Source organism: Halichoerus grypus, chromosome 10 (genome assembly GCF_964656455.1).
Source record: "Halichoerus grypus chromosome 10, mHalGry1.hap1.1, whole genome shotgun sequence".
Lineage (NCBI taxonomy): Eukaryota > Metazoa > Chordata > Mammalia > Carnivora > Phocidae > Halichoerus > Halichoerus grypus.
This window is the reverse complement of record NC_135721.1, coordinates 132,925,125-132,947,560: the sequence shown is the minus strand read 5'-3', so window position 1 is coordinate 132,947,560 and position 22,436 is coordinate 132,925,125. Positions and strand designations below refer to the sequence as shown.

The 22,436-nt window shown below is 52.8% G+C and overlaps 1 protein-coding gene across 3 annotated transcripts; it reads right to left on the bottom strand.

The window, feature by feature from the left end:
- Window positions 1-5,712: 5,712 nt before the first annotated feature.
- On the bottom strand, window positions 5,713-15,963 carry TFAP2C (transcription factor AP-2 gamma). 3 transcript variants are annotated; one of them, XM_078057321.1, is made up of 7 exons: window positions 14,668-15,963; window positions 12,562-13,047; window positions 12,390-12,441; window positions 10,963-11,179; window positions 10,290-10,408; window positions 8,289-8,433; window positions 5,713-7,175 (listed from the first exon to the last, which is right to left on the bottom strand). In XM_078057321.1, exons 1-7 carry the CDS (start codon window positions 15,001-15,003, stop codon window positions 7,004-7,006), a joined length of 1,527 nt encoding a protein of 508 aa, XP_077913447.1. In that variant the 5' UTR covers window positions 15,004-15,963; the 3' UTR covers window positions 5,713-7,003. The 3 variants fall into 3 exon arrangements, with proteins under 3 accessions (XP_077913447.1, XP_035976946.1, XP_035976943.1); XM_036121053.2 differs by having other exon boundaries at window positions 5,713-7,289; window positions 14,668-14,992; XM_036121050.2 differs by lacking the exon at window positions 14,668-15,963 and adding an exon at window positions 13,268-14,333 and having other exon boundaries at window positions 5,713-7,289.
- Between the last annotated feature and the right edge of the window lie 6,473 nt (window positions 15,964-22,436).

Below are 22,436 nucleotides of genomic sequence, written 5' to 3'. Positions count from 1 at the left end.
GTCTTGCGCCTTGTTGAGTGTTTAGCATCGACCCACTCACTATGTGCAATTTTCCCTCCCCCAGTAGTAACAACCAAAAATGTCTCCAGACATTGCAAATGTCATCTGGGGAAAGTTGCACCTCCTTCCCAGACCCTCAGGCCCAAACATGATTCCCCCTCCTGGTTCATGAAAAGGAACCACTGAGGCAAGTTTTGATGAAACAGAGCCCCCAGTCTGGGCCATCACCCCCCACACCCACCTCCTGGGGTAAGAAGAGGAAAGGGTGGGGCTTGGGGACCAGAATAATGACCCAATAGCTTGGTGCTCCTATCTTCTCCATCTTCATCAGTCCCCACCCTGTCCTCCTGGCCAAGGAGACTGGTTGGCTCTTCAACGGACATAAATCTGCGGACCCTTCCTCTGTCGTCCCCAGGATCCAGGAGGACTGCCAAATTCCAGAAGCTACTCTGTAGAGTTTATGGCTGCTTGAAAAGTGCTGCAGGTGCCCTCGTGGAATCTGGCAGACTCCTATCAGCTCCACCGGTAAAGCACCTATGGGCACCCAAACTCCCTCCCTCCCCTCCACCATCCAAGCCTCGGTTTCCTCCCACGTCCCAGCCTCCTGACTGGTCTCCCTGCCTCCAGGCAGCCCCACCAATCTAGTCCTCCCCCAGCTGCACGAATTATCTATTTAAACCCAGACCTGGGTCAAAGTCGCCTCTCATCAACGCCAGCCTGCCTAGGAGGGAGAGCAGGAAGAGACCCGTTCCCAGTCATCAAGAATGATGTCAAAACCCTCAACCTAGCAAGATGGATTTCAGACCCTGAAAAAGGGAAGTGGGGAGAAGGAGGGGCTGACTACTTGATCCAGATACACATCTTCCTGAAGAGAAACTTTCCCCCAACGTGTGCATCTTAGCTCAGCAGAGCACAGGATGAAATCCCTTCTGGTGCGTCGGCTCCGGATGCCCACGTGGCCCAGAGCAATGAAAAGGCTCCAGAGGAGGACTGTTTGCAGGGACCACCCCAGAGACCCCACTCTAGCCCAGCTCGGTCCTCGGGATTCAACACAGGTGCTTTTTGAGCAAATGCCCTGACCTGGGCAATGAGCTAGCCAGTGTGTGGTTTAGATGGATATGGTCCCTGGAGGGCAAGATCGACAAGGTCCCTGCTCTCACGGACGAAGACTCTACTAGAAAAGCCAAACGATGGAACCACGGTGTCCCCAGTGCCCTGTGATCACAGGGTGCAGCAGGAGCCCAAGAGGAGGAGCCCATCCCCTCGAGAAGATGCTGGGCACACAGAGCAAGTCACATCCCTTCCTCTCCAGAAGGGATGTGACTCAGTAAAATTTTAGAGCTAGAAGATACTAGATGGCAGTGGTTCCTAAACTAAGGTCACCAAGAGAAGCTTGTTTTTAATAAAATGCAGGTTCTTGGGGTGGGGGGTGCATGGGGGGCACAGTCAGTTAAGTGGCCCGCTCTTGGTTTCAGCTCAGGTCATGATCCCAGGGTCCTGGGATCGAGCCCCACATCGGGCTCCCTGCTCAGCAGGGAGTCTGCTTCTCCCTCTCCGTGATATCTCTCGCTTTCACTCTCTCAAAAAAAAAAAAAAAATGCAGTCCTTGACCCAGTTTCTGATTCAGTGTGTCAGAGGCAGCAGAAGGGCGTTAGGATCCTTGCAGAACCTCCGGTGACCTGCCGGGTTTAACAGCCGCTATTCTGGGGCAGTGCTGGGAATACCCAGAGGTACCCAATTAAATACAACAAGCACAGAGGAGGAGTGAAATGGGCCTCCGGGGAGTTTAGGATTTGCTTTGGCCAGAGATTCTGGGGTGACTGCCCCCCGAGAAGCACAGGTGCCGTCAGCAAGCAGCTCCTTCCAGCAACACGGCTGCTGAGCAGCAACAGGTCGGGGGAGCCACGGACTGTGAAAAGCCTCCATCTGTTAGAGGGGCCTGGCCCGGTGGGGAGACCACAGAGGTGGCCGGCTCGGACGCGGGCAGAGGCGACACCCCACGTGTAGAAAGGAACCCAGAGAAAGATCAATGGGGGGAGAATAACAAGGGAAGAAGAAAGGAGTCCTTCCCTGCTGTGTCCGTTTCCTCGGGCCACCAGCCGGGCAATGTGTCATCTCACGGTTCTGGAGGCAAGAAGTCCAAAATCAAGACTGTCAGCAGGGCCGCCCTCCATCTGCAATCTGTAGGGGAGAGTACCTTTCTTTGCCTCTCCTGGGTGCTGGTCGTGACGGCTGGTCCGTGCGCTCCCTGGATGGTAGCCACATCTGTGCGGTCTCCCCTGCCCCGTCGGCACACGGCGCTCGCCTTCATGGGTCTGTGTCTGCCTCTCTTTAGGAGGACACAAGCCATACTGGCTTCAGGCCCACTGCACTCCACTCGGACCTCATCTTAACTCAATCACCAACAATAGCCCTATGTCCAAATAAGGTCGCATTCTGAAGTACGAGGGTGAGGACATAGACATACCTATTGGGGAAGCACGGTTTCCACCCAGAACACCCATGAAGTCCTCAAAGCCTTCCAGTCTCAGCAAGTGCCGGGAGGCTGGATGCCTTCCATCCATCCAACTCTGACACCCACCTGGGAGGGTCACTCCTCAAGACCAGGATCCTTCCTTGGAAAATGTTGAGAAACAACAAGGAACGCACCATGTGTCATGCGAGGGGGGAAAAAAAAACACTTGAGATTTGACCTTGGAAAACACTCTCCACCAAGCTGTTCCTTGAACAGGTCCCTGGAATTATGCCTTTCGACTCTAATTTCCATGCTTTTCTTCCACCCATCTTCCCCATCAAGATGTTATCCCAAAGAGGCAGGGAAATTACAGTGTTTATGATGGTGCCAAAAATAACTGAGCATTCCATGAAACTATCAGCTCCAATGCAATAGTGATTTTTTAAAAACCAGGAGATCAAGTTTGTTTCTCAGAAGATGATGCTCCGTGTTCCTAATAGACAGAGGTTTTCAAGGTGTGGCACGCCTTACATCAGTAGGCCCTGGGCATGGTGCCAGCCTGGGTTGGCCGAACCTGGAGGGGGCAGATCTCGATGGCTTGAAGTGTCACCAAGCCTCCCCCCCCAAGTGGTGGCCTGTGGATTTCAGAGAAGCAGATGAAGACTATGAACTAGAAGAGAAATCCAGGGTAACCAGGATCTTCAGTAGTTATCACATCAAGGGGCAACAGCTAACCCTGGGAAGAATACACCTGTGCGTGCGGCATCGAAATTTCAAAAGTAAACTTTATCTCCCAACGAAGAGAAAACCCTCACCGCCCACTGAGCTCAGGTGCCTAGAGGAGATGTTTGCTAAGAATCACGGCCACGCCAGGGAAAACAGAGAGCTCCCTCACCTGGAAAACACACTCCAAGGAACCCTAGACTGTTCTCCCTTCCTCTCGCGACCAAAGATAGCTCTACTTCCCACGTTCTCCGCCTGCTTGTGAAGGAAGGCAAATTCAGCTGCCCCCTCGCCACCCCACGCTGCTCCCCAGCAAGAGGAAAAGACTAGGGAGATGTTCACAAGTCCTGGGAAGTCACAGAACCTCGACGGGAATTCACAACAGCTGGTAACTGACATTTCCCCCCAGGAAACCAGGCAACGGGCCCCAGAAGCCCCACCGCTGCCAAGCCTTGAGGAGTTTCTGTCTCTCACCCATCCATGACCCTATCTTGTTTTGTTTTTAACATTCAAATACAGGAACTTAAGGTCTCAGAATTCAGCCCGCCGCTAGGCCCCCCAAGAAGAAAATACTGATGGCCATCATTATGGAATCATTTCAAATGAGAAACAGACTAATCCGTCCCTTTGCTAACCCGCAACTGAAACCGTGGGCACGTGCAAAAGACAACCGTGAACTGCTATTGAAAACACCCACTCCTGACCTTCCACAGAACTTCTAAACGTGCCGTCTGCAAGGCAGGAGGGCATCTAGGTGCCAGGTACCTGGACGGGCAGGTCTTGGCAAAAGACGCACAGCCCTGCCGAGGAGTCTCTGCCATGAGGAATCTCTCATGCGTGGAGCGCTAGGCAAGAGCGTGCCTTCGGACAACGACGGCTTTTCCTGCAGGACAACCAGGAAGCAGCATCTTCATTTCTTCGCCCAGAGGGCAGACTTCACGGCATCATGTGCCTTCATAAAAGCGAGCTCAATTTGTCAGCCAGTGGGCCAACTATAGGGCGAAGGGAAAAGAAGTGTGATCCTCACCATCGTGGGGCTGGAAATAAAACCACCCCGGCCCATGAGAAGCTACAGCAGGGCACCCTTCTCCCACAAACAGGGGCTTGAGGGAAAAGCCGAGGCAACCATAGTTTTTGTAGAGACCTGTTGAGGGGACTTGGCTGTTTCGCCTATCAGCTCAGAGGTGTTGGGAAGAAAAACCTATTATTGTGCCCTGGACCCAGGGGACCCATCCGCCATCCATGGGCTTCAGTGGGAACGAGGATAAAGGACAATTGAGCAGTGAGCCAGGCACAAGTCCTGCTTATGACTCACTTCAATCCTTGGTTGACTTTGGGGCATTTCCAGAACATTGTCTGCATTGCAATTGGGTACACCTCCTAAAAGCCAGACTCTAGTCCAAAAGCAGGTTAAGATGCTGATAAGAAAACAGTCCTTTTTCCTTCAGCCCTTTCCCCCATAACTTCCTTTAAACACCCAATGTCTCACATCTTGATTGAGAAATAACCGCCAACCTAAGACCTCTTTTCACTCCTCTAAAGCAAAGCAATTGTGAACTTGACATATCAACCAGATAAATCCAACTTAATAGGAACATTCAGTGGCCAAGGACAAGCTGCCAAGAGCAAAGTATTAGGTTGGCAGAGTTTAAATTACTTCACATCCAATGCCAACACAAAGTCAGGAATTGCTGAGCTTTTGGTAGAGTTATAAATCAAGGATTATGAGGCTGGAGTTGAAGAAATGGCCTTATCCAATGTGGAAAATCCTTTTGCTCCCACTTCCCTTTGAAGCCCTGCCTCTCGTGCCAAACTATAAACATATCACTTCCTGGAGGGTACGCCAGGACACTTCAACTTGGAATCAAGGACCCGGGGAGTACATTCGAGATCCTCACAAACATCCAGCAAGTCCACAATCTCTGCCAGACTCTTCTGCTCCCCAAGCAGCCCGCAGAGACCCAACGGCCCACTTACCAGGCAAGCGAAATGGTTAGGGTGCCTCGGACAGATGCGCACTGCCGTGTGTCCAAAGATGGGAGAATTTCACTGATTTGAAAACACCAACGAAAGCCTACACTTCCCGCTATTTGCACTTGGTTGAATGCAAAAATCCTCCTGAGGAATGTCTGCCCAAGGATTACCTACAGTCATTTCGTTTCCATTCTCAAAATTTGGAGGCGGCAACCTGACCCTACCTGACCCTAGCTGTTTCTCAAAAGGTAGTTAAGCTTTAGGCAAGAGACGTTATTCCAACACTGCGGACTCTCTCCCTCCGGAAGAAAGGGTCCCGCACGCTTCCAGACAGCCCTAGCGGCGGGAGAGGGGTACTACACACAGCAGAGGGCCAGCGCCGAGGAGCGCAAGGCCCTCCTGCAGCCGAGATGGGACAGCAAATCAAACTTCAGACCTCCCTTGGCACACAACCTTCCTGCTCAGTCCCATTAACAAAGCCACAGCCGAACCATAAATTAAGCTCTGCCACTACTCCACTCATCCCAGAGACTTAGAAAAAACCAAGTTGTAACCCGACGTTCACGGCTTCTATGGAGAATACTTTTTATTATACAGGTATTGTTATACACAACAATTACTCGGGGAACGTTTACAGCCATTTCCAAAAACCTCCATTTCACCCCCACGCACGGTACCACATACCCATCTTCCGGTCCAGCATGATGGGAATGAGACACAAAGTTACTGCTTTGTGAACAGAGTTTCAATTAAATAGAATCTTCCGCATCAAGAACAGAGCCCAGGATCCTCTTAATTCTTAATACCCTGCGTACATATGAATAAAACCTAAGAGAAGTGTTTTAGATTACCCCATCACCTTTAGAAGTTAATATTAAAATCGAATCCCATTTGTCAAAAGTCTTAAGAAGTGCACCCGTATTTACAGACCCCATTAAATTATGCATAAATAAAATCTGTACACTCAACGCACTGTTTCTCAACATACAGAGCCTCCTACGGGACGTGGGGCGGGCAGCAGAAACAAAAACAAAGAAACAAAAAAAAACGCTTCATGCCTACCCCTTTCAAGTTTACTCGAAACACCAAGATGTGAAATAAATATGCAAATAAAGCTTCAGTACCTTAAACGAACATGACATTTCAGAGTCTCTCATTTGAAGAGTTAACTCTCCGAATTAAAAAAAAAAAAAAAAAAGACAAAAAGAAAACACAAGATCATCAGCAGGCTTCATTTCTACAAGTTTCGTAAAACCCAAAGGCCCCCTTTCAACGAGGGGTTTAAGAGTGTCAAATACCACCTATTAAACTAGCTGCTAAGCAGAGAGAATCTTTGCTTCCTACGGTCTGTAGGATTTGATACCTGAAGAAGCCAGATAAATACTTTTAGATAAATATTGAGTGGACACAAAAAGCCAACCATTACCTTAACACTGCAAGTTACTGTCGATCTGAATCGCACCAATCTGACATTTCAACAGCTACCGGTGTGGGTTTTCTCATGAGCCCCGGGAATTTATTTAAAAGGTTCTAAAACTTGTAGCACCACTTTCAGAGAAAAGAATGGGGTTCAAAAGAATAAAATGAGCTTAATGAACAAAGAACCAGCACTTGTCACCTTCCGATCCCTTGTCCAGAGTTAAGGAGACACACTTCAGCGCTAGAGAAAAGAACACTAAGGAATCCGGGAGGGCACGTCAAGATCCAGAAAATGAGTGGAGGCCTTTTTCATGGGAAGGTGGGTCACAAACTGTCCCCCGGCAAGAGGGGTCTCCCAGCCTGTCCGGGTCGAGAATGATCGTGGAGTCCTTTTCCTTCGAGACTCTTCAGCCCTTGGCTCACTCCCATCCTTCATTTTCTGTGCTTCTCCATTTTCTCCAGGGTTTTGCTAGAATCAGCTGGACTCTGGTCTCCGGGGTTCATATAGGATTTGTCTATGACTATCAGGGCCTCTTTGATGTAGTTCTGCAAGGCAGACGCAGCCGCACAGATGGCCTGGCTGCCGAACCCGTGGGTGATCAGGCTGAAATGAGACAAGCAGTTCTGTATGTTCGTCTCCAAGACCGGGGTGGGCCGGTTGTTGCCGTTGGGGGTTCGGTCTTGATTGAGGAGGTCTGTGAATTCTTTACACACCTGCCTGGGAGGACAGTCAACACACACCTGTGAGCTCCATCTAGCTCGCGACAGGGCAAGAGGACAAAGCCCAATCACCCCGAGGAGGACACCCAGGAGGCCACCAGAGCTTTCAAAAGAAATAGACTTTGCTACAAATAGTCGACTGCTTCACACTTAGCGCCTATTACGCGCCAGGCTCTGAGCTCAACTCTTTGCAAGCACTCCCTTCTTTAATCCTCACGGGCAATTAGAAAAGATAACGGGATTAACCCCAGTCAAAGGGCCAAGGTCACCAGGACTAGTGCAGGAGGTGGGGTCAGGATTCCAGCCCAGGAGGGTACTTAACAATGGATAGCCATTTATTTGGTACAGCTCGGTACCCAGACACCCATTTCTTCTTCAAGAACCCCAAGAATCCACATCTCCCCCAAAACTCACTGTTTATACAGGGTAGGTCACTCTGCTTCCTTTTGCCCCATTTCCCGACTGGACGACTTCTGCCTCGTTTACCATAATTTTAAAAACTAATTTACTGTTGGCTTTCACGAGAAATCCTGCAGCTGCATTAAGCAGGGCTTGAGACACTTAGCTTGCCCACGTGTCTCCTACAAATCCAACCCAATCGTTACATTTAAAAAACCAAAAATGTCTTTTCAGGAGGCAGAAGGCACCCACAATCTTGACTGGATGTGACCAGTGTTTCCAACACATTTTTGTAAGATATGGAGACACAATAATGAAAGGGTAGTTGAACTCTTCTGAGCTGCCTAACTGAGCAGCTCCAAAAAACACTCACTACTGAGCAATACATTCATTTTACTTCTTCTTCTAAGTCCTACCCAAGAGTCCATCTATCTGCCTTGTCAAAGAAAGTCCCCTGGCCAGCTCCTTTTGCTCCACACCTTTGTTTACCGAGCCTTTCTTTCTTGAGCACCTGGGACTGTTACTGGGCACCCCTCCACCCCCCAAGTTCAAGATCAGTAGTAACACCCAGCCACCAAATTCAAGTCTGGATACTCACTGGGCAGCCAGCAGCATGTTCTTCCTAGCTGTCATCTCATTCCGCCCTCCAAGATGAGGTCTCGTTAGATATTCCGCCACCGGTTTACTAGGAAATTCTGCTTCACAGACATAGGCAAAGTCCCGAGCCAAATGAACAGCCTCACCTAAAATAATCAGCAGTGACAAGAGACTTAGAAGGCCCGCAGTCACTCCCCGCAAACCTCCCTCTCCTCTTTTTCTAACCCGGAGGGTCCACCAGTCACTTGGCACTTTAAAATGAAATCACCCACAAGGAAAACAACTCAGCGGGCAAGTGGCACTTCCTGGGTACTTTCGGTGGGCTCGCTCCCCTGGGAATAGAGCAGGAAAACACACGGCGTGTGGAAAAACTGACTGACATTCTTCACTGCCCTGGAATAACGCGAACCCATCTCGGACCCCGACTTAAGATTCTCTGAGACACATCCATGCTTTCTCTCGATAAAAAAAGTTATCACTGTGGAGAAGTCGGGAAATTTAAAGATGAGCACGTTGCACAAAAGTCAACTGGTCACTTCTCTTTATGAAACCGTGACCAAGTCTTTGACGGAGAACCTTCTTTTTAAACCAGGGGTGCCCCATTACGGAAGGAGGCAGGGCTCAGGGATGTTTCTTTTCACAAAGAAAGGCAGGGCTGGGTTTCCACTGGAAATGTTAATGTGAAGAGCCCAACTACCAACCTGGACTACCCACGCTCTTTTGTCCAAATCACTCGGGGATCAGAGGGAGAGAAAACCAACGGGACTCATTTCTGACCAGAGATACCTGGGCCAAGGCTGGCCAGAGCTTTCCAGAAACCCAGAGAGTGGCACCCCACCCCCACCCCATCTCCTCCACTTGCCTCCCCAGACTTACTAAATCAGAATCTGAGAACCATTGTTCTGGCACACACTTTCTTATTCAAGCACCTCAGCCTGGCTAGTAAGAAAACCTCGAGGAGCCACATTTATGCGCCACGCACGCAGAACCCACCATTCTCCATGCAGGACAGCTGTGCTCCAACAGGCAGCTAGCTAACAGGCAGCTCCTTTCTCCCTGCCCTGACCTCCAAAGACACTCGTAAAAAGGTAGAGCCGGGCTCTGCCAAGTCCCTTTCAGCGCACAGGAGCGCCATTAGACCAGGGACAGAAAATGTTCAAAAGACTGCCTGGCCACCAGGCGACCACCCCTCATTGGCTCCCCCAGCCCCGAGCGGAGCCCAGCGCCCTGCTGATTGGGCGAGGGGGCTGCTCCGGCCTTCAGGATCAGCCCCTCCGCGCTCCACTCCATTTTCCCCGTACACAGCAACAATGAGCTGGTTTTTGAAAAAAAATTATTTCACTTTTCCCTTAACCGCCCCCCCCCCGCCCGGCCCCCACTTATTTTTAAAGGCTGTAATTGCATTCTTGGCTCCCTTCCAGATTGGGGGTACAGGCCCATTCAATACACTAAAATGTTACATCCTACGATTTTAGGACTGGGGAGAGGGGCCCCACTAATTTTTTTCTTCTTGCGGGAAATGAACAAAGGGCTTGTGAATTGGGTTAATCCCACCGTCTACAAGGGCTTTTCTCTTCACTGACCACAATCCTGATATTGCACAGCTACCCAAGCTGGAATCGGTGCTTCTTCCCACCCAATACCACAACCAGCTTTTTAAAAGTGTGCCAGGTGATCGATGCCATCTTCCAAAAACTGGTTCACTTGGAGGAAATGTCCCAACACCCTAACGGTGAGAGTTCTTAGGTCAGGGAAACCAATTTCTTTTACAGTGATTTTTCTGGAGAACCCAGAACAGGATACTTAAGCCGTCACAGATTTAAGTGTTAACACATTTGATAAAATTACTGTGATTCACTGCAATGAACTCATGACAACTCATCTTCATCTCTGTTTGTGACAGAGCCGTTTTTAGGCTTTCCTTCAGGGATTAAAGACACAGACGACAGACGACACAGCGCCAACTAAAAACACCATAAAACAAAAACAAAACTCCACTGACCTTCTACTAAGGACGTCAGGAGAGTGACGTGTGCAGCTTTCCGTCTCCCGGCTGGCAGATTCAACCCGATCTTGTCCAACTTCTCCCGCAAGGACCGGCCTCCATTTTTAGATTTGGCTCTGGGTACAAGAAAGTGAACTGTAGCTATTCTCAAAACATCACACTTTAAAATTCTAAATTCCTACACTGCTGCGATCAAAACGGAAATCTGTCAGAGTATCTACATTATGTGGATCATAATCAAGTGATACAGGGAGTCCCCTGTAATTAATGCTCTTTCTTACCATCACCAACATTTTTTTTTTCCAATCACAGAACATTGCAAACTGTGCTGGAGTGGATAAATTTACACGTATAAAAACTGTAGCAGCCCCCCAAGCCCCCTGGGGCAACAAAACCCATGGAGCATCCCCCCCCCCCAACAGGATGCCACCACTTCATACATGGAATCAAATCCTAACCAAATGATAATTTGTGAGCGCTGTTTTAGCACTTCCTTCTACATCTGGCACTTTCTAAAAGAGAAGGAATGTACTAAAACTCTAAGCCGATTAGAATTCAGTGTTAAGCATAAAAGTTACATAAATGTTAAAAATACCTCCTTGGTTCTTTTATGTTATTCACCTTCCAACCACCCAACCACCAACCACCGTGGCCGTGTGTCCCCATGTACCTTCTGAGAACACCTCCCAGTAATGAGGCATTTAAGCATTCAGGCGGGGACAATCGCCTCTGGACTTCAGCAACTGTCACTTTGTATTTAGAGGTGGAGCTGAGGAGGGACAATCTTCCAGGGACCGAGCAGAACACCTCACTGGGATTCATCACAGCCCCCACCAGCTCCTTCTGACAAGGGAGACTCAGGGGGTTCTTGGTCATTGAAATAGGACCTGTGAATGAAGATCACAAGTGACAGTCCCGAGAGCTGCACTTAGGAAAAAGGGACCTTTTCAAACCACTCACCAAAGCCAAAAGAGCTCTGTAAGCAAACAACCTGCATGTTAAGACTATGTAAATTGCAAGCAGATTTTTTTTTAAGTCATATTCTTCAAAGATAATCAAATCTGAAATTCACAAGTTAACACCTTAACAAAGCTAATTAGTCACGACCCCAAGCATGGAGGGTTTTCATTTTCGAACCACTGTTAAAATCTGTTTAATTAGAACATTTGTTTTCAAAAGACTACTTCAGTCCTAAATAAATGGCGATTTCTTTTTTTCTTCCTCACTCGACAAACAACCAAAATCACCAGACACATTTAGATCCTTTGCTGACAACTTTCAGTGTAACTGATCACGGTAAATTTAAAAATACAAACAAACCCGTTCTGTTACAAGTTTCCTGGGAAATCCAATTTATTTTCTGAGTTTTTCTTCAAAAACCATTTCCCAACTGATTTCCAGCAGTTTAACTTCCAGTAGCTGAGAGTAACTACCCTTCATCTAGGAGGACTACTCCATCTCCCAAATGGCCGGACTGGTAATCCTGTCAGTACACCGACTTAATTTCGTCAAGACACTCCCAGAGTGATCCAATTTTCCAGTCCCCTCCCCCACTACCCTCCATAAACCCGAGCTCTGGCACATCATCCCACCCTGGTCCTTTTAAAGCTGTGTATTTGGTAGGCCAGAATGTTTCAAAACCTTTTCTTGCAGGTCAGGATTAAGGATCCTCAGCAGATGCACATTTGAAATGGAAAATAGAATCACATCCACTCATTCAACAATTATCACAGAATCGACCACCCAACTAAGGTGTGTGGTGTGTTTTCTTCCAAATTAAATCACAGTGTTAACTCACTCTGGAAGACACACTGTAAAAACACCATCCAATTCAAGGGATCATATTCCCCAGGAGAACGCTATGGAGTAACAAATCCTGATTAATCTCTTAATCGAGGCAGCTCCTAAGAGTTTTACTACCATCCTTTCTCATTTAGTTCGGAAAGAGATCTCTTCTTACTCCGAAAAACCTACCTTCCCCCAGCCCCAGTCAGTCCCTTCCCCAGCACAAATGTCCCAAGCCAGCCACCAAATGCCCCCCACCTTGCCAGGTCATGCGCAATCGGGGGAGGAGAGAAGTTTGCTCTCACTACCTACCTTTGCGAATAACAGTCTGATCGTGCAGAAGCAGGTGCTGGTCGTCAACACTCTGGGGAAGAAACGACAAAGTTTCCCTTAAGTTCGGGGGAGCGTGAGGGGGGTGGGGGTAGGAGAAGCTGGGGGGCGAACAGGTCTGGGCAGGAGGGGCAAGAGCCGAGGCGCCTCTCACCTGCACCTCCTCCATCTGGTGGGCCATGTCGTGGAGCCCCAGGTTCTCAGCCAGGCCCGCGGCATCCAGGGCGTGCGCGTGGGGCAAGAGCAGGTCCGAGCGGCGGTAGGCATCCCTGCGGGCGCTCATGGCACCACCCTCCAGCCCGGAGAGGTGGGGTAGCAGGCCGGCCGGGCGCCCGTGGTGCGAGGGCAGGCCAGCCCCCTCCTGGCTCTGGCGGCCCGGCCAGGCCTGCTGCTGGCTGCCGGTGGGCGCTGGCTGGTGCAGGGGGTTGATGGCAGCGGCGTAAGCTTCTCCCAGATGCGAGTAGGGGTCGGCCGACTGCGAGTAGGCCAGCTGCTGGTAGGGCGGTGGAAAGTAGGGTGGTGGCTGGTATTCGGCGACTCCAGTATGGGAGAGGGGCGGCGCGGGGCTGTAGAGGTGCTGCCCGGCGGAGGAGAGGTGGGGGAGGCGCGGGTTCCCATTGCTGCTCGCGTCGTGGCGATCCTGGGAGAGAGAAGTAGAGACCCCGCTGCTACGAAACCCCGCTACTGCGAACTGGCCGCAGCCACTACGCTGAGGGGCGACCCCCCAGGGGACCCAACGCACCAGCCCGGACCCAACCCGCGGGGCCTGCCCTCCAGCCGGAAGGCACCCGGAGGCAAAGTGCCCCGGGGGATTCGTTGCAAAACCCGAGTCCACGGAGTAAAGAGAGACTTCGAAAAACCTGGAGGAACGCGGCCTCAAAGCCCGGCGGCGAAGGCCTGGGCCCTGCGACGCCCGAGGCGCTCTGAAGCGCCAAGTCCGAATCCCAGGCCTTGGGCCAGGAGAAGCCGAGATCCGGGCCCGGCGAGGAAGTCGGCATGCGGCGAGCACGGTGCGCAGTGCGCTCGCTCACTAGCCCGCACATGGCGGCGCCCGACCAAAGAACCGGGGGAAGCTGCGAGCGCGGATAAAGCGCACAAAGCGGGAAGTGCGCGTCTTCCCCGCCCCAGGGACCCTCCCCTTCCACGCCCTCAGGACAAAGACCTCCGGGTGAGTGACGCTCCCTAGCAGGCCTGCCACCCAGCGCCGCCCGAGGAGCTCGGGAAGGAACGCACCGCAGCGGGGGCTGCCCTGCCTGCTAGCAGCGTCCCGACCAAGAGGGAATAGCAAGTGAGGCCGCCCTGCCCGGCCACGGTCAGTGTCCCCACAAATCGGGGCACAGGGGGAGAATTAAGGACCCCGAATATTGGGCAACCTTGCCTGCGCACGTCCCTCGCCCCAAGGCTATCCTACTTAATTCTTAAAGGACTTATCTCCCTGGGTTCGAGGGGTCACAGGGGGAGCGGGGAGCCGGGAGAAACATGGCACTGTCGCCCCCTAGTGGAAGTGCCCGGGCCTGCCGACAGGGGCAGCCCCTTGAGGTCCCGCGGGCGCGCAGCCCTCCCGCGGCCCCCCAGGCCCGGCTCCGCTCCGCCAGCGCCCTGGCGCACACCGCCCGCCGCCCGCGTCTTCCTCTTCCCGCTCGCCGCCTCCCTCCCTCCCACTCTCCGAAACTCTAGCTCAACCTGTCCGACTGGCTGGAGCACTCCCGAGCGCTTACGGCCCCATCTGGCCTCAGGGCCCCCCCACCAGCACTCCCCAGCCCCCACTTCTCTTAAAAGCCAAACTTCTGTTGTTTTCTTGTTTCCCCGAGGAGTTAGCGGGGCAGGTGACAAGCCCGCCTCGGAGGAGACTCTGCAAAGGTGTCGCCGGCAGGTCGCCTCGTCTGACCCTTTGGACGGAGATACGCTGCGTAAAAGCCACGTCTAAGGGTTGTAGACGAGACGCTCTTCCGAGAAAAAGGGAAGAAGGGCTGGTTTGCTTCGCGAGAGACCGACCGGTAAGCTCTGCGGGTGGGATCTGCCATTCTCTCTCCAGGCCCTGTTCCCGAGGGTGGATGTTTAGGAAAAGGCCCGATTCAGGAAGAGAGCCCCGGAGAAACGGACTAGGGGGCGTCCGGAAAAGTGGACCCCGTCCCATCGAGGGGCAGAGGCTGGTGCCTGCTCGCTGCTCCCGCGCCCTCGCCCAGACCTGGGTCCAGCGGCCCCCGCCTCCCGGGCTGTCCTCGGGCGGGGCCAGACTGCGCCCCTGCGCCCAGCTCACCTCGCAGTCCTCTTCATACTTGACATTATCGGTTATTTTCCACAACATGGCGTCCGGCGTCCCCCAAAACAGGCGCCAGTTAAATCCAGGCTCCCCCCACCCCCCGAGCGGTAAATCCAAAATGGGGGTCACGGTGGCTAGGCGTCTGCCGCCGCCCCCGCCACGAGAGGGCCTCGCTGTCCCGGTCACTGGACGCGCATCGGCGGCTCTGCGAGCGTAGATGCTGCCGCCGCGCGTGTACAAGCCGCTGCCGGGGACCCGGGAAGCCGCGCCCGCACTGTGTGTCCCGGCAATAGCCGGGGGACCCGGGCGCCTTAATGAGAAGGAAATTATCATAACTCCTCCCCGGGGGCCGGCACCAAGGCCCAGGCGCCGGGCGGGGCAGCCCCCAGCCAGTCCCAGCCTAGCTCCGCCCTGCACCCCGGCGGGGCGCCGCGCCGAGAACCACGCTGCGGGGGGCGCGGAGAGGAGGCGAGTCTGCGGCACCTCTCTGACAGCCGCTGACCTGCTAGGTCGGGGTCCCCCTCGCGCCTTCCATCAGTCATCCCCAACACGCGCACACCTTGAGGTTGGCAGAGCTGGGGCCCGGGATCCAAATACCTAAGACCCCCCCCCCTCTTTTTTCCCCAACGCGCCTTACCCCATCCTCCAGAAGACGTTGTCACCTGGACTTAAGAGACCCCGCGTTCGGGTCCCTTAACAGCTGGGGTCCCCCTTATCTCCTAAAATGTCCACCCCACGGAGACTTAAGGTTTGGGCTGGGATCTTGCAGCCGGAGCCCCAATCCCTCCGAGAGACGCCTCCCCTTCCCTCCCTCTCCGTGGTCATAGCGCCAGCCCATTCCTCCGAGGGGCTGGAGGAGGGAAGGCCTTCAGGGGAAGTCGGCCCGGAGCGCCACGGAGCGGGCGGGCCTCCACCAGCCGCGAAGTCTGGACAACGGCGTCTGGCCGCCATCGCCCCAAGCTGCATCTCCGCCGCTGACTGCGGCTGGGGGTCACCCGCGCGCCCTCACCCAGCCCTGCCCAGCCCTGCCCAGCCCTGCCCAGCGCCGGCTCGGCAGCTGCCTCCGACGGGCCAGGCACTCAGAAGCTTCAACTCACCCGGGAAAAGAGGTGCGGGGCCGAATACAACAACCCAAGCGCCACGCGCGGGGGAAGGGAGAAGAGGGAGGGGCCGGAGAGGGACCCCGCGGGAGGGGTGAGTACCCCCGTTCTGAGGACGCAGGCTGAAAACGAAACTTACACAGAAACGCGGCCTCTAGCCCCAATATTTATTTGCCACCCAAACTTGAATGCAATGTGCAATATTAAAGAAATTTTTAAGAAACGAAATCCATTGGCCCAATTACTGTAATTGACCTTTTTCACTGCAAGGGGAAAGTCGCTAATTTTCAAGGGCGAATTTTACTGGGACGTCCCATCTGACTCCTGGATCTGAATTTAAACATTCTGAGAGAATTGGAGAAGGGGACTATTTCGATCTGATTCCGAAACCGATTATGCAGTAATTAATACCCATCGGTGCAGTGCTCCGGGCCTGGAGTGGACCCTACTCCCCATCTACAGAATGATTTGCACACACCACCTTCCTGCTCCTTCTCGGGTTTGTGTGAGCTTTGGCATATCTTTAGAGCCAGATGGGCCTAAAATAGAATAACTGAAATAAAAATGGGCGTCCTCCAAGTGAAAAGTCCTCTCTTGCCTTAGAGTAGACAGATCCGAGGTGATAGTCCTACCAAATGTGAGAACCAAACCTGGAAGTGAAACCACTGGGGGCTTTTCGGGGCTTTGCACTAAAAATACAAAGGACAGTGCACACGCTACCCCGGACACCTCGCTTCCAAAACACCGAGGCCTGGGGTAAAACAACCGAAAAAGCAGCGTTCCTGGTATTCGGGGGTTGGGGGAGGGGTGGGGATGGGGGGGCACCTGTGCCACGCAGGAATCGGACACGGGCACAGCAGGACGTGGAAGGTTGGGGTCCCAGGCGCTCCCGAGAGGGAAGCTGCGCGCCTCCTTCGGGCACTCCAGACTCCCAGAGCGGTGACGCGGAGGCTCTCCTCCACGCAGGGCCTTCTAGACCTGGGTTTGACTCAAAGACCCCGCCTCGGGTGCAACTTGAACAAGTTGTCTCGTCCACGCGGGCAACTTTCCCCCCCAGGCAGGTTTGGAACCTGGGCAGGGCAGAAACGGGCCAACCCCCCACCCCAGGCCCCGGCTTTCATTCCTTCCCGCAGCAGCTGTGGCCGAAGCAACCCGTAGGGACAGAGATGCCTCCTAGCCCGGGGACAGAGCCCCTGAGGGACTGCGCGCCTCCGTTCGGGGAGCCCCGGGGACCTAGATGTTTCCGAACCGCTTGGCAAGGGCCATTCATTCCCCGGGCAGCGCCCGGGTCACCGGCGCTGCCCCCTCTCCCAGGGGCATGCGTTCAAGGCAGAGCGCGGCTTCCGCGCCCCGGATGGAAGGCGGCGCAAACAAATCCTCAATCTTCCCGGCCCTGGAGACCCTGCCCAAACACGCGCACCCTCGGCTCGGGGCGGGAACCCCGGCACGCGCGCGCCCGGGTCGGCGTGCTGGAAGCCTCAGCCCTTCCTTGAGTCTACTTTACTTCTCTCTGCGGAAAGCAGGGAGCGAATGGCTCCCGCACCCAGGACGGACCTCCCTCCAAAGCCCCCGCCCCTCGCCGCGGGAAGACCCGGGCCTGCGTGGCCGCGCCCCTGGGCAGCCACTGCTCCCGGAAGGGTGCCCCCTCAGGACCCTCCGAGGCTTCGCAGCCGCTTAACTGTAAACAGAACTAGGGGATCCCGGGGGTGAGCCTCGCAGAACGCCACGCAAAATCGGGGGTATGGGGATAGAGGGTTGTCAGCTGCTCCCCTCTGTCGCCCCCTAGGGAGGCTGCGCTCACACACGCTTGAAGCCGGGACCCGAGCCCCCAGCCCGCTCCGATGGCCCAGGAAACCCGAGTCGGGAGACGCGGAGGCGTCCGCGTAGAGGCGCAGGCGGGAGTCCGCCGCCGCCGCCGCCTCCAACTTCACACCCCCGCAAACCAGGGAAGGCGGCGGGGCAGGTAGAGCTGGATTGGGGTTGGCCTGAGACTTTTCCCGCCCCAGGGAGGGGGCGTCTGAGCTGCAGGTGGAGGCCCCAGAGCGCCCTCGAGGACGCCGCGCTGCGCGCAAGGTGTCTGTCCCGCCCCTTGGAGCTGCGTGAGCTCCCGCAGAGACCGCGGTGAAGTGGCCCTCCGGGTTAAGCAGAGCCGAAAAGCCGGGGCCTGCAGCAGTCGAGGAGCGTGCCCCTTCACGCACCCTACCCTCTATTCCACAGCCTCCGTTCGCGGCACCGTCACCCCACTGGACAGACACGCTTGGCACCAAAGAGTGTCCCCAACTGTCTAAGACCACTAAAGGGGCACGCCCTGGGGCGCCACATGCCTCATTTCACAGCCACTCCAAAATAACAGCAATAATATAAAAATAGCAGGTTGTTTGGATAGTGCGCAAAGCGCCCGCCGCACACACAGAGCCTTCTTACTTAACCCAGGGTCCAGCCCAACTCCATTTACTGCTCACTTCTAAGAGCACGGCTACAGGCCGGGTGCTTGCAGGGAGGGGCTTCGCGGCCTGTAGCCCTTCCTCGAAAAATCTGCTTTTTACAAATGGACAGAGAGTCGCGGAGCTGAGGGAGCCTGCAGGACCCAAGCTCCGGGGAGGGCCGGGCCCATCTCTGTCCCGGGTCTAGTCCGGGCGCTCGTTTGAAGAGCGCTCGCCCAGCGCAGAGGTCGTGGGTATAGTCTCTAACTTGACAACCACAACCCCACTTCTCAGCAGGCGAAGGTGAATTTTTGGTCGTCCAACTACCTCAAAGCCACAAACATGCCTACTATTCGAGGCCACCTCCCTAGCGGCTCTCTTGGAGACCTGTTAGAGACAAGCCTGGCTCTCGACGCCCCCCCCCCCGCCGCCGCCCCGGGGGACCGCAGCCCTCCAGAGGCCACGCTTGGCTGCAGAGTGCCTGTCACTTCCCCACTATATCCCAGGGCCCACCCGTGCGCAGCCTAACCGCTCCGAGCGCAAGCAGTAGGACCAAGGCTCCAGCCCAGCGTCCCCGGAGGCCTTCTCCGCTCAGCGTCCTGGAACACCATACACCTCCAGGCCAACTAAGCCCGGCGGCCTTAACGCATTTCTCTGATCGCCTCCAGGCGACGAGGAGGCCCACTGGGGCCAGGGGCCGGGTGACGCGGACTCGGCTTCCGGCGCCAGGAGTGGGCAGCGCCCGGGAGCCACCCTGCGCCCCCACGCGCGCCCTCCCCACCCAGCGGGCATCCTCCCGCATGCCTCTCCTCCCTGCCGGTCTGCTCTCCACCCAACACCTCTCTTCTCACCCTTAGGAGCTGGAAATTCATGTCGCCAGCTCTTCAACCTCTGTGAGTTGAGGATTTTAAGAATGGGAGCAACGCTGTAAGAGATCCCCAAGGGCCGAGTCGTGTGCCGAAAAGCGCTCCGAGGTTTATTTAATTAACGGAAGGGGGAAGTGCAGGGGGGTGGGGGGGTGTTCAATTCACAGCCAAAACCGGCTATCGCGATTGGAAGACACACCTGAAAGGTCGTCGTTACTCCTCCCCTGCCCTCCTCCCCTTGGAAACTATAAACTCGCCAATTGAAAAGGGTCTTCCCTGGCGTTTTGAATGATCTTTACGCCTGTATGACAAGCAGTACGCACGAGGACTGCTTCCATCACGAAATTCTCTTCAACGTCGTCTACAGCTTGCGGGCAAAGGACATTTTAAATCTATTTGGTCTCCAAAGCTAGATCTATTAACATTTCTGTGAATTCTCAGACGTCATTTCTAGCTCTGATCGGACTTGAGGCACCTCACAGGTTTCCAGGTCCAGCTAAAACTGAACCAAGGCGCAGTGAATTCCCTGGGGGAGAAGGAGGTGGATGGATTTGGGGCGTCTTCCTTAAGTGCCAGAGAAACTTGCCTGCACTTTGGTTATCACCGCTCTTTGCCTTAAGAACAGAGGTGAAGTGCTGTTGTTTACAAAAACAAACAAAACCCTCCAAAACAAAAAAGCGAAAAACACAACAGCGGAGAGCCCAGTAAAATGCAGTTTTCTTAAGGAAGACGGTCAGCACAGAAATAAATGCCATTTGTTGGCTGTATCTTCAGTTTGAACCTCCTGGGGCCCGCTGAGATCACCCAGACCAGCAGGAGAAGTTGGATATGCTCAGTGATGGTCCCTCCTTCCCTGGGTCCTTGATGGTTTTTACACAGAACCTGCCCAGGCAACCCAAAGTGCTTTTTTTCCCCAGGGAGGTGAGTTGAAAACTTACCCAAGATTCCTTTACATATGCCTTTAGAAGAGAAAGAAGGGGGAGAAAAAGGCAGAAAAACTGCAGGTTTCAACCCCACCTACTGGTAAACGCTTCCAGTTTCTGTTTCCCAGGTATCTTCAAAGGCACGTTTTTTTTTTTAAGTGCACCAAGAGATTTTCATGCTAGAACCATCCATAGAGGGAAATGTACATTTTTACATTTCTCAAAACAAAAACGGATACAGGCACAACCACGATTTAGTGTAAAGCGGTTTAAACATGGTTTCTTAGCCACCGCCAATTTGGGCAAAAATAGAATACAAAACTACAGGGAAACTGAGCTTGGTTGAAGATATAACTAGGATTTTGATTGTTAATATTCTTCTATTCTAGGATCAACACATGCTGTGCTTTTTGATCCTGTTATAGGAATAGCTACAAGGGCCACAGGCCACACAGTTTTGGGGTGGCCACACCCAGGCAATAGAATGGGGCTGGGGGGAGGGGTGTGGACAGAAAACTGACTTTACTTCCTTATGGTTGGGGTTTTGTTTTCCTTTGGGAAGGGGGTTGCAATTAATGTGTCTTGCTTTAATTTTTTTTTAAGTTTTTATTTAAGTAATCTCTACACCCAGCGAGGGGCTCGAACTCATGACCCCAAGATCAAGAGTTGCTCACACCTCCAACAGAGCCAGCCAGGCGCCCCTTGTTTGTTTGTTTTTGTTTTTGTTTTTTTAATGAACACACTAATCACCGTTAACATCCTGAGTTTATTTCAGAATTTCATCCAGAGAGGAAGATTTGTATGTTGTTGTTGTTGTTGTTGTATGTTTCTGGTCCTCTGTGTCTTAGTTTCATAATTTAAAAATACAATAGCCACTGTTAATATCCAAATGTAATGTTTGACTCCAGAACCTGGAGCACCTCGTACCGTCACAATTCATAGTCATGAAAACCTGGCACCGGGGCAAGGTCTCAACCTCCCCACGGTCTTTCCTCTGGTGGGGTCTTCAGGGAAGCTGGAGTGGGACCCCTTTTGGAGAGCTCTCAGCTTCCCCAGCAGCCCCATGGGTCCTTTCGCCTTTGCCCACTCTTTTCAATCCCACAAGCCGGGCTGCAATATCTTCCGTTTACCCCCGGCATCTTCCTCACGTGGCACACAAACGTTGGTTTCCCTGGACCTGCTCCCAGGCTCCAGAGTTCTGCGTGTAAGAACTCATTTCGGTGGGGCCTTCGGCCCAAAAACAACAACAACGTTTAAAAAGCCAAAATGGCACCATGGCAACCCAGGGATTCAGAGGGGAAACCCTAGCCAGCAAAAATCAACACCAAATTAAAAGCAGAACCTAAAAGAAAGAAAAGATATGATTCCTTAGATCCACTCTATACTATAAAATAAATACCTGTCTCCAACCCTTTTGAATACCAGGCACACCAACCAAAAAAATTGTAAAGACTAATACATCTATATATACATTTTCCTCACCTGAACAAAATCTTTAGCCTCCAAAACTAATAATTAGAAATGTCTTGTACCAACATTTCCTTTTTCTAAGAAGCTTAGATATGCTCAAAGAAGATTCAGAACACGACCCTGCCCTAGTTTATCCTATTAAGCAATAATGCGTGTTTATTTTGCTGCAAGATGCTTCTGCTGCTGCATAAGCAAACCAGTTACAACCAAGTCCAGTTGCATTTATTTGTCAGTTGGAAAGTTGGAAAGCATCAGAATCTGGGACAGAGCACAGAGCAGTGATTCCCAAAGGGAAGTCCATGTCCAGGAGAATCTGTAATACCTGTGTGAAAACTCTCAATTCTCAGGGGCCACCCCAGCCAGACTCACTGAATCTAGAGGTCCAGGGGTAGAGCCAGCAATCTCTGTTGTGGCAAACCCTCCAGGGCATCCTGGTACACGCTGAAGTCGGAGACCCACTGGCATAAGTGATTCCTAGGAAAACAAGTGTGAAATCATTTCCTCCCTTGTTCGTATGTGAGACTCTGAAACTGTGTATAATGAATCAAACTTGCATGTTCCCAAACCATAACCGTGTAAATTGGATTCCTCTATCCGTCTCCAGGGTCTAGGTCACATGAACTCTTTTTGTATTGAAAGGTTGTTCTTTAGTCTTATCACAAATTTGTCTTTTAAACAAACAATATACCCTACTCAAAACCATTCATTTATTTTTTTTTTAAGATTTTATTTATTTGTCAGAGAGAGAGGGAGAGCACCAGCAGGGGGGAGAGGCAGAGGGAGAGGGAGAAGCAGGCTCCCCGCTGAACAAGGCGCCCGACACAGGACTCCATCCCAGGACCCTGGGATCATGACCTGAGCCACCCAGGCATCGTGCAAAACCACTCATTTAGATTTTGATTTTGTTTTGTTTTAAAGAAACAAGTCTTTCATTCATGTGTACGTGTCATAAAAATTCAATCATTTGTATAGACTTGGAGGAAA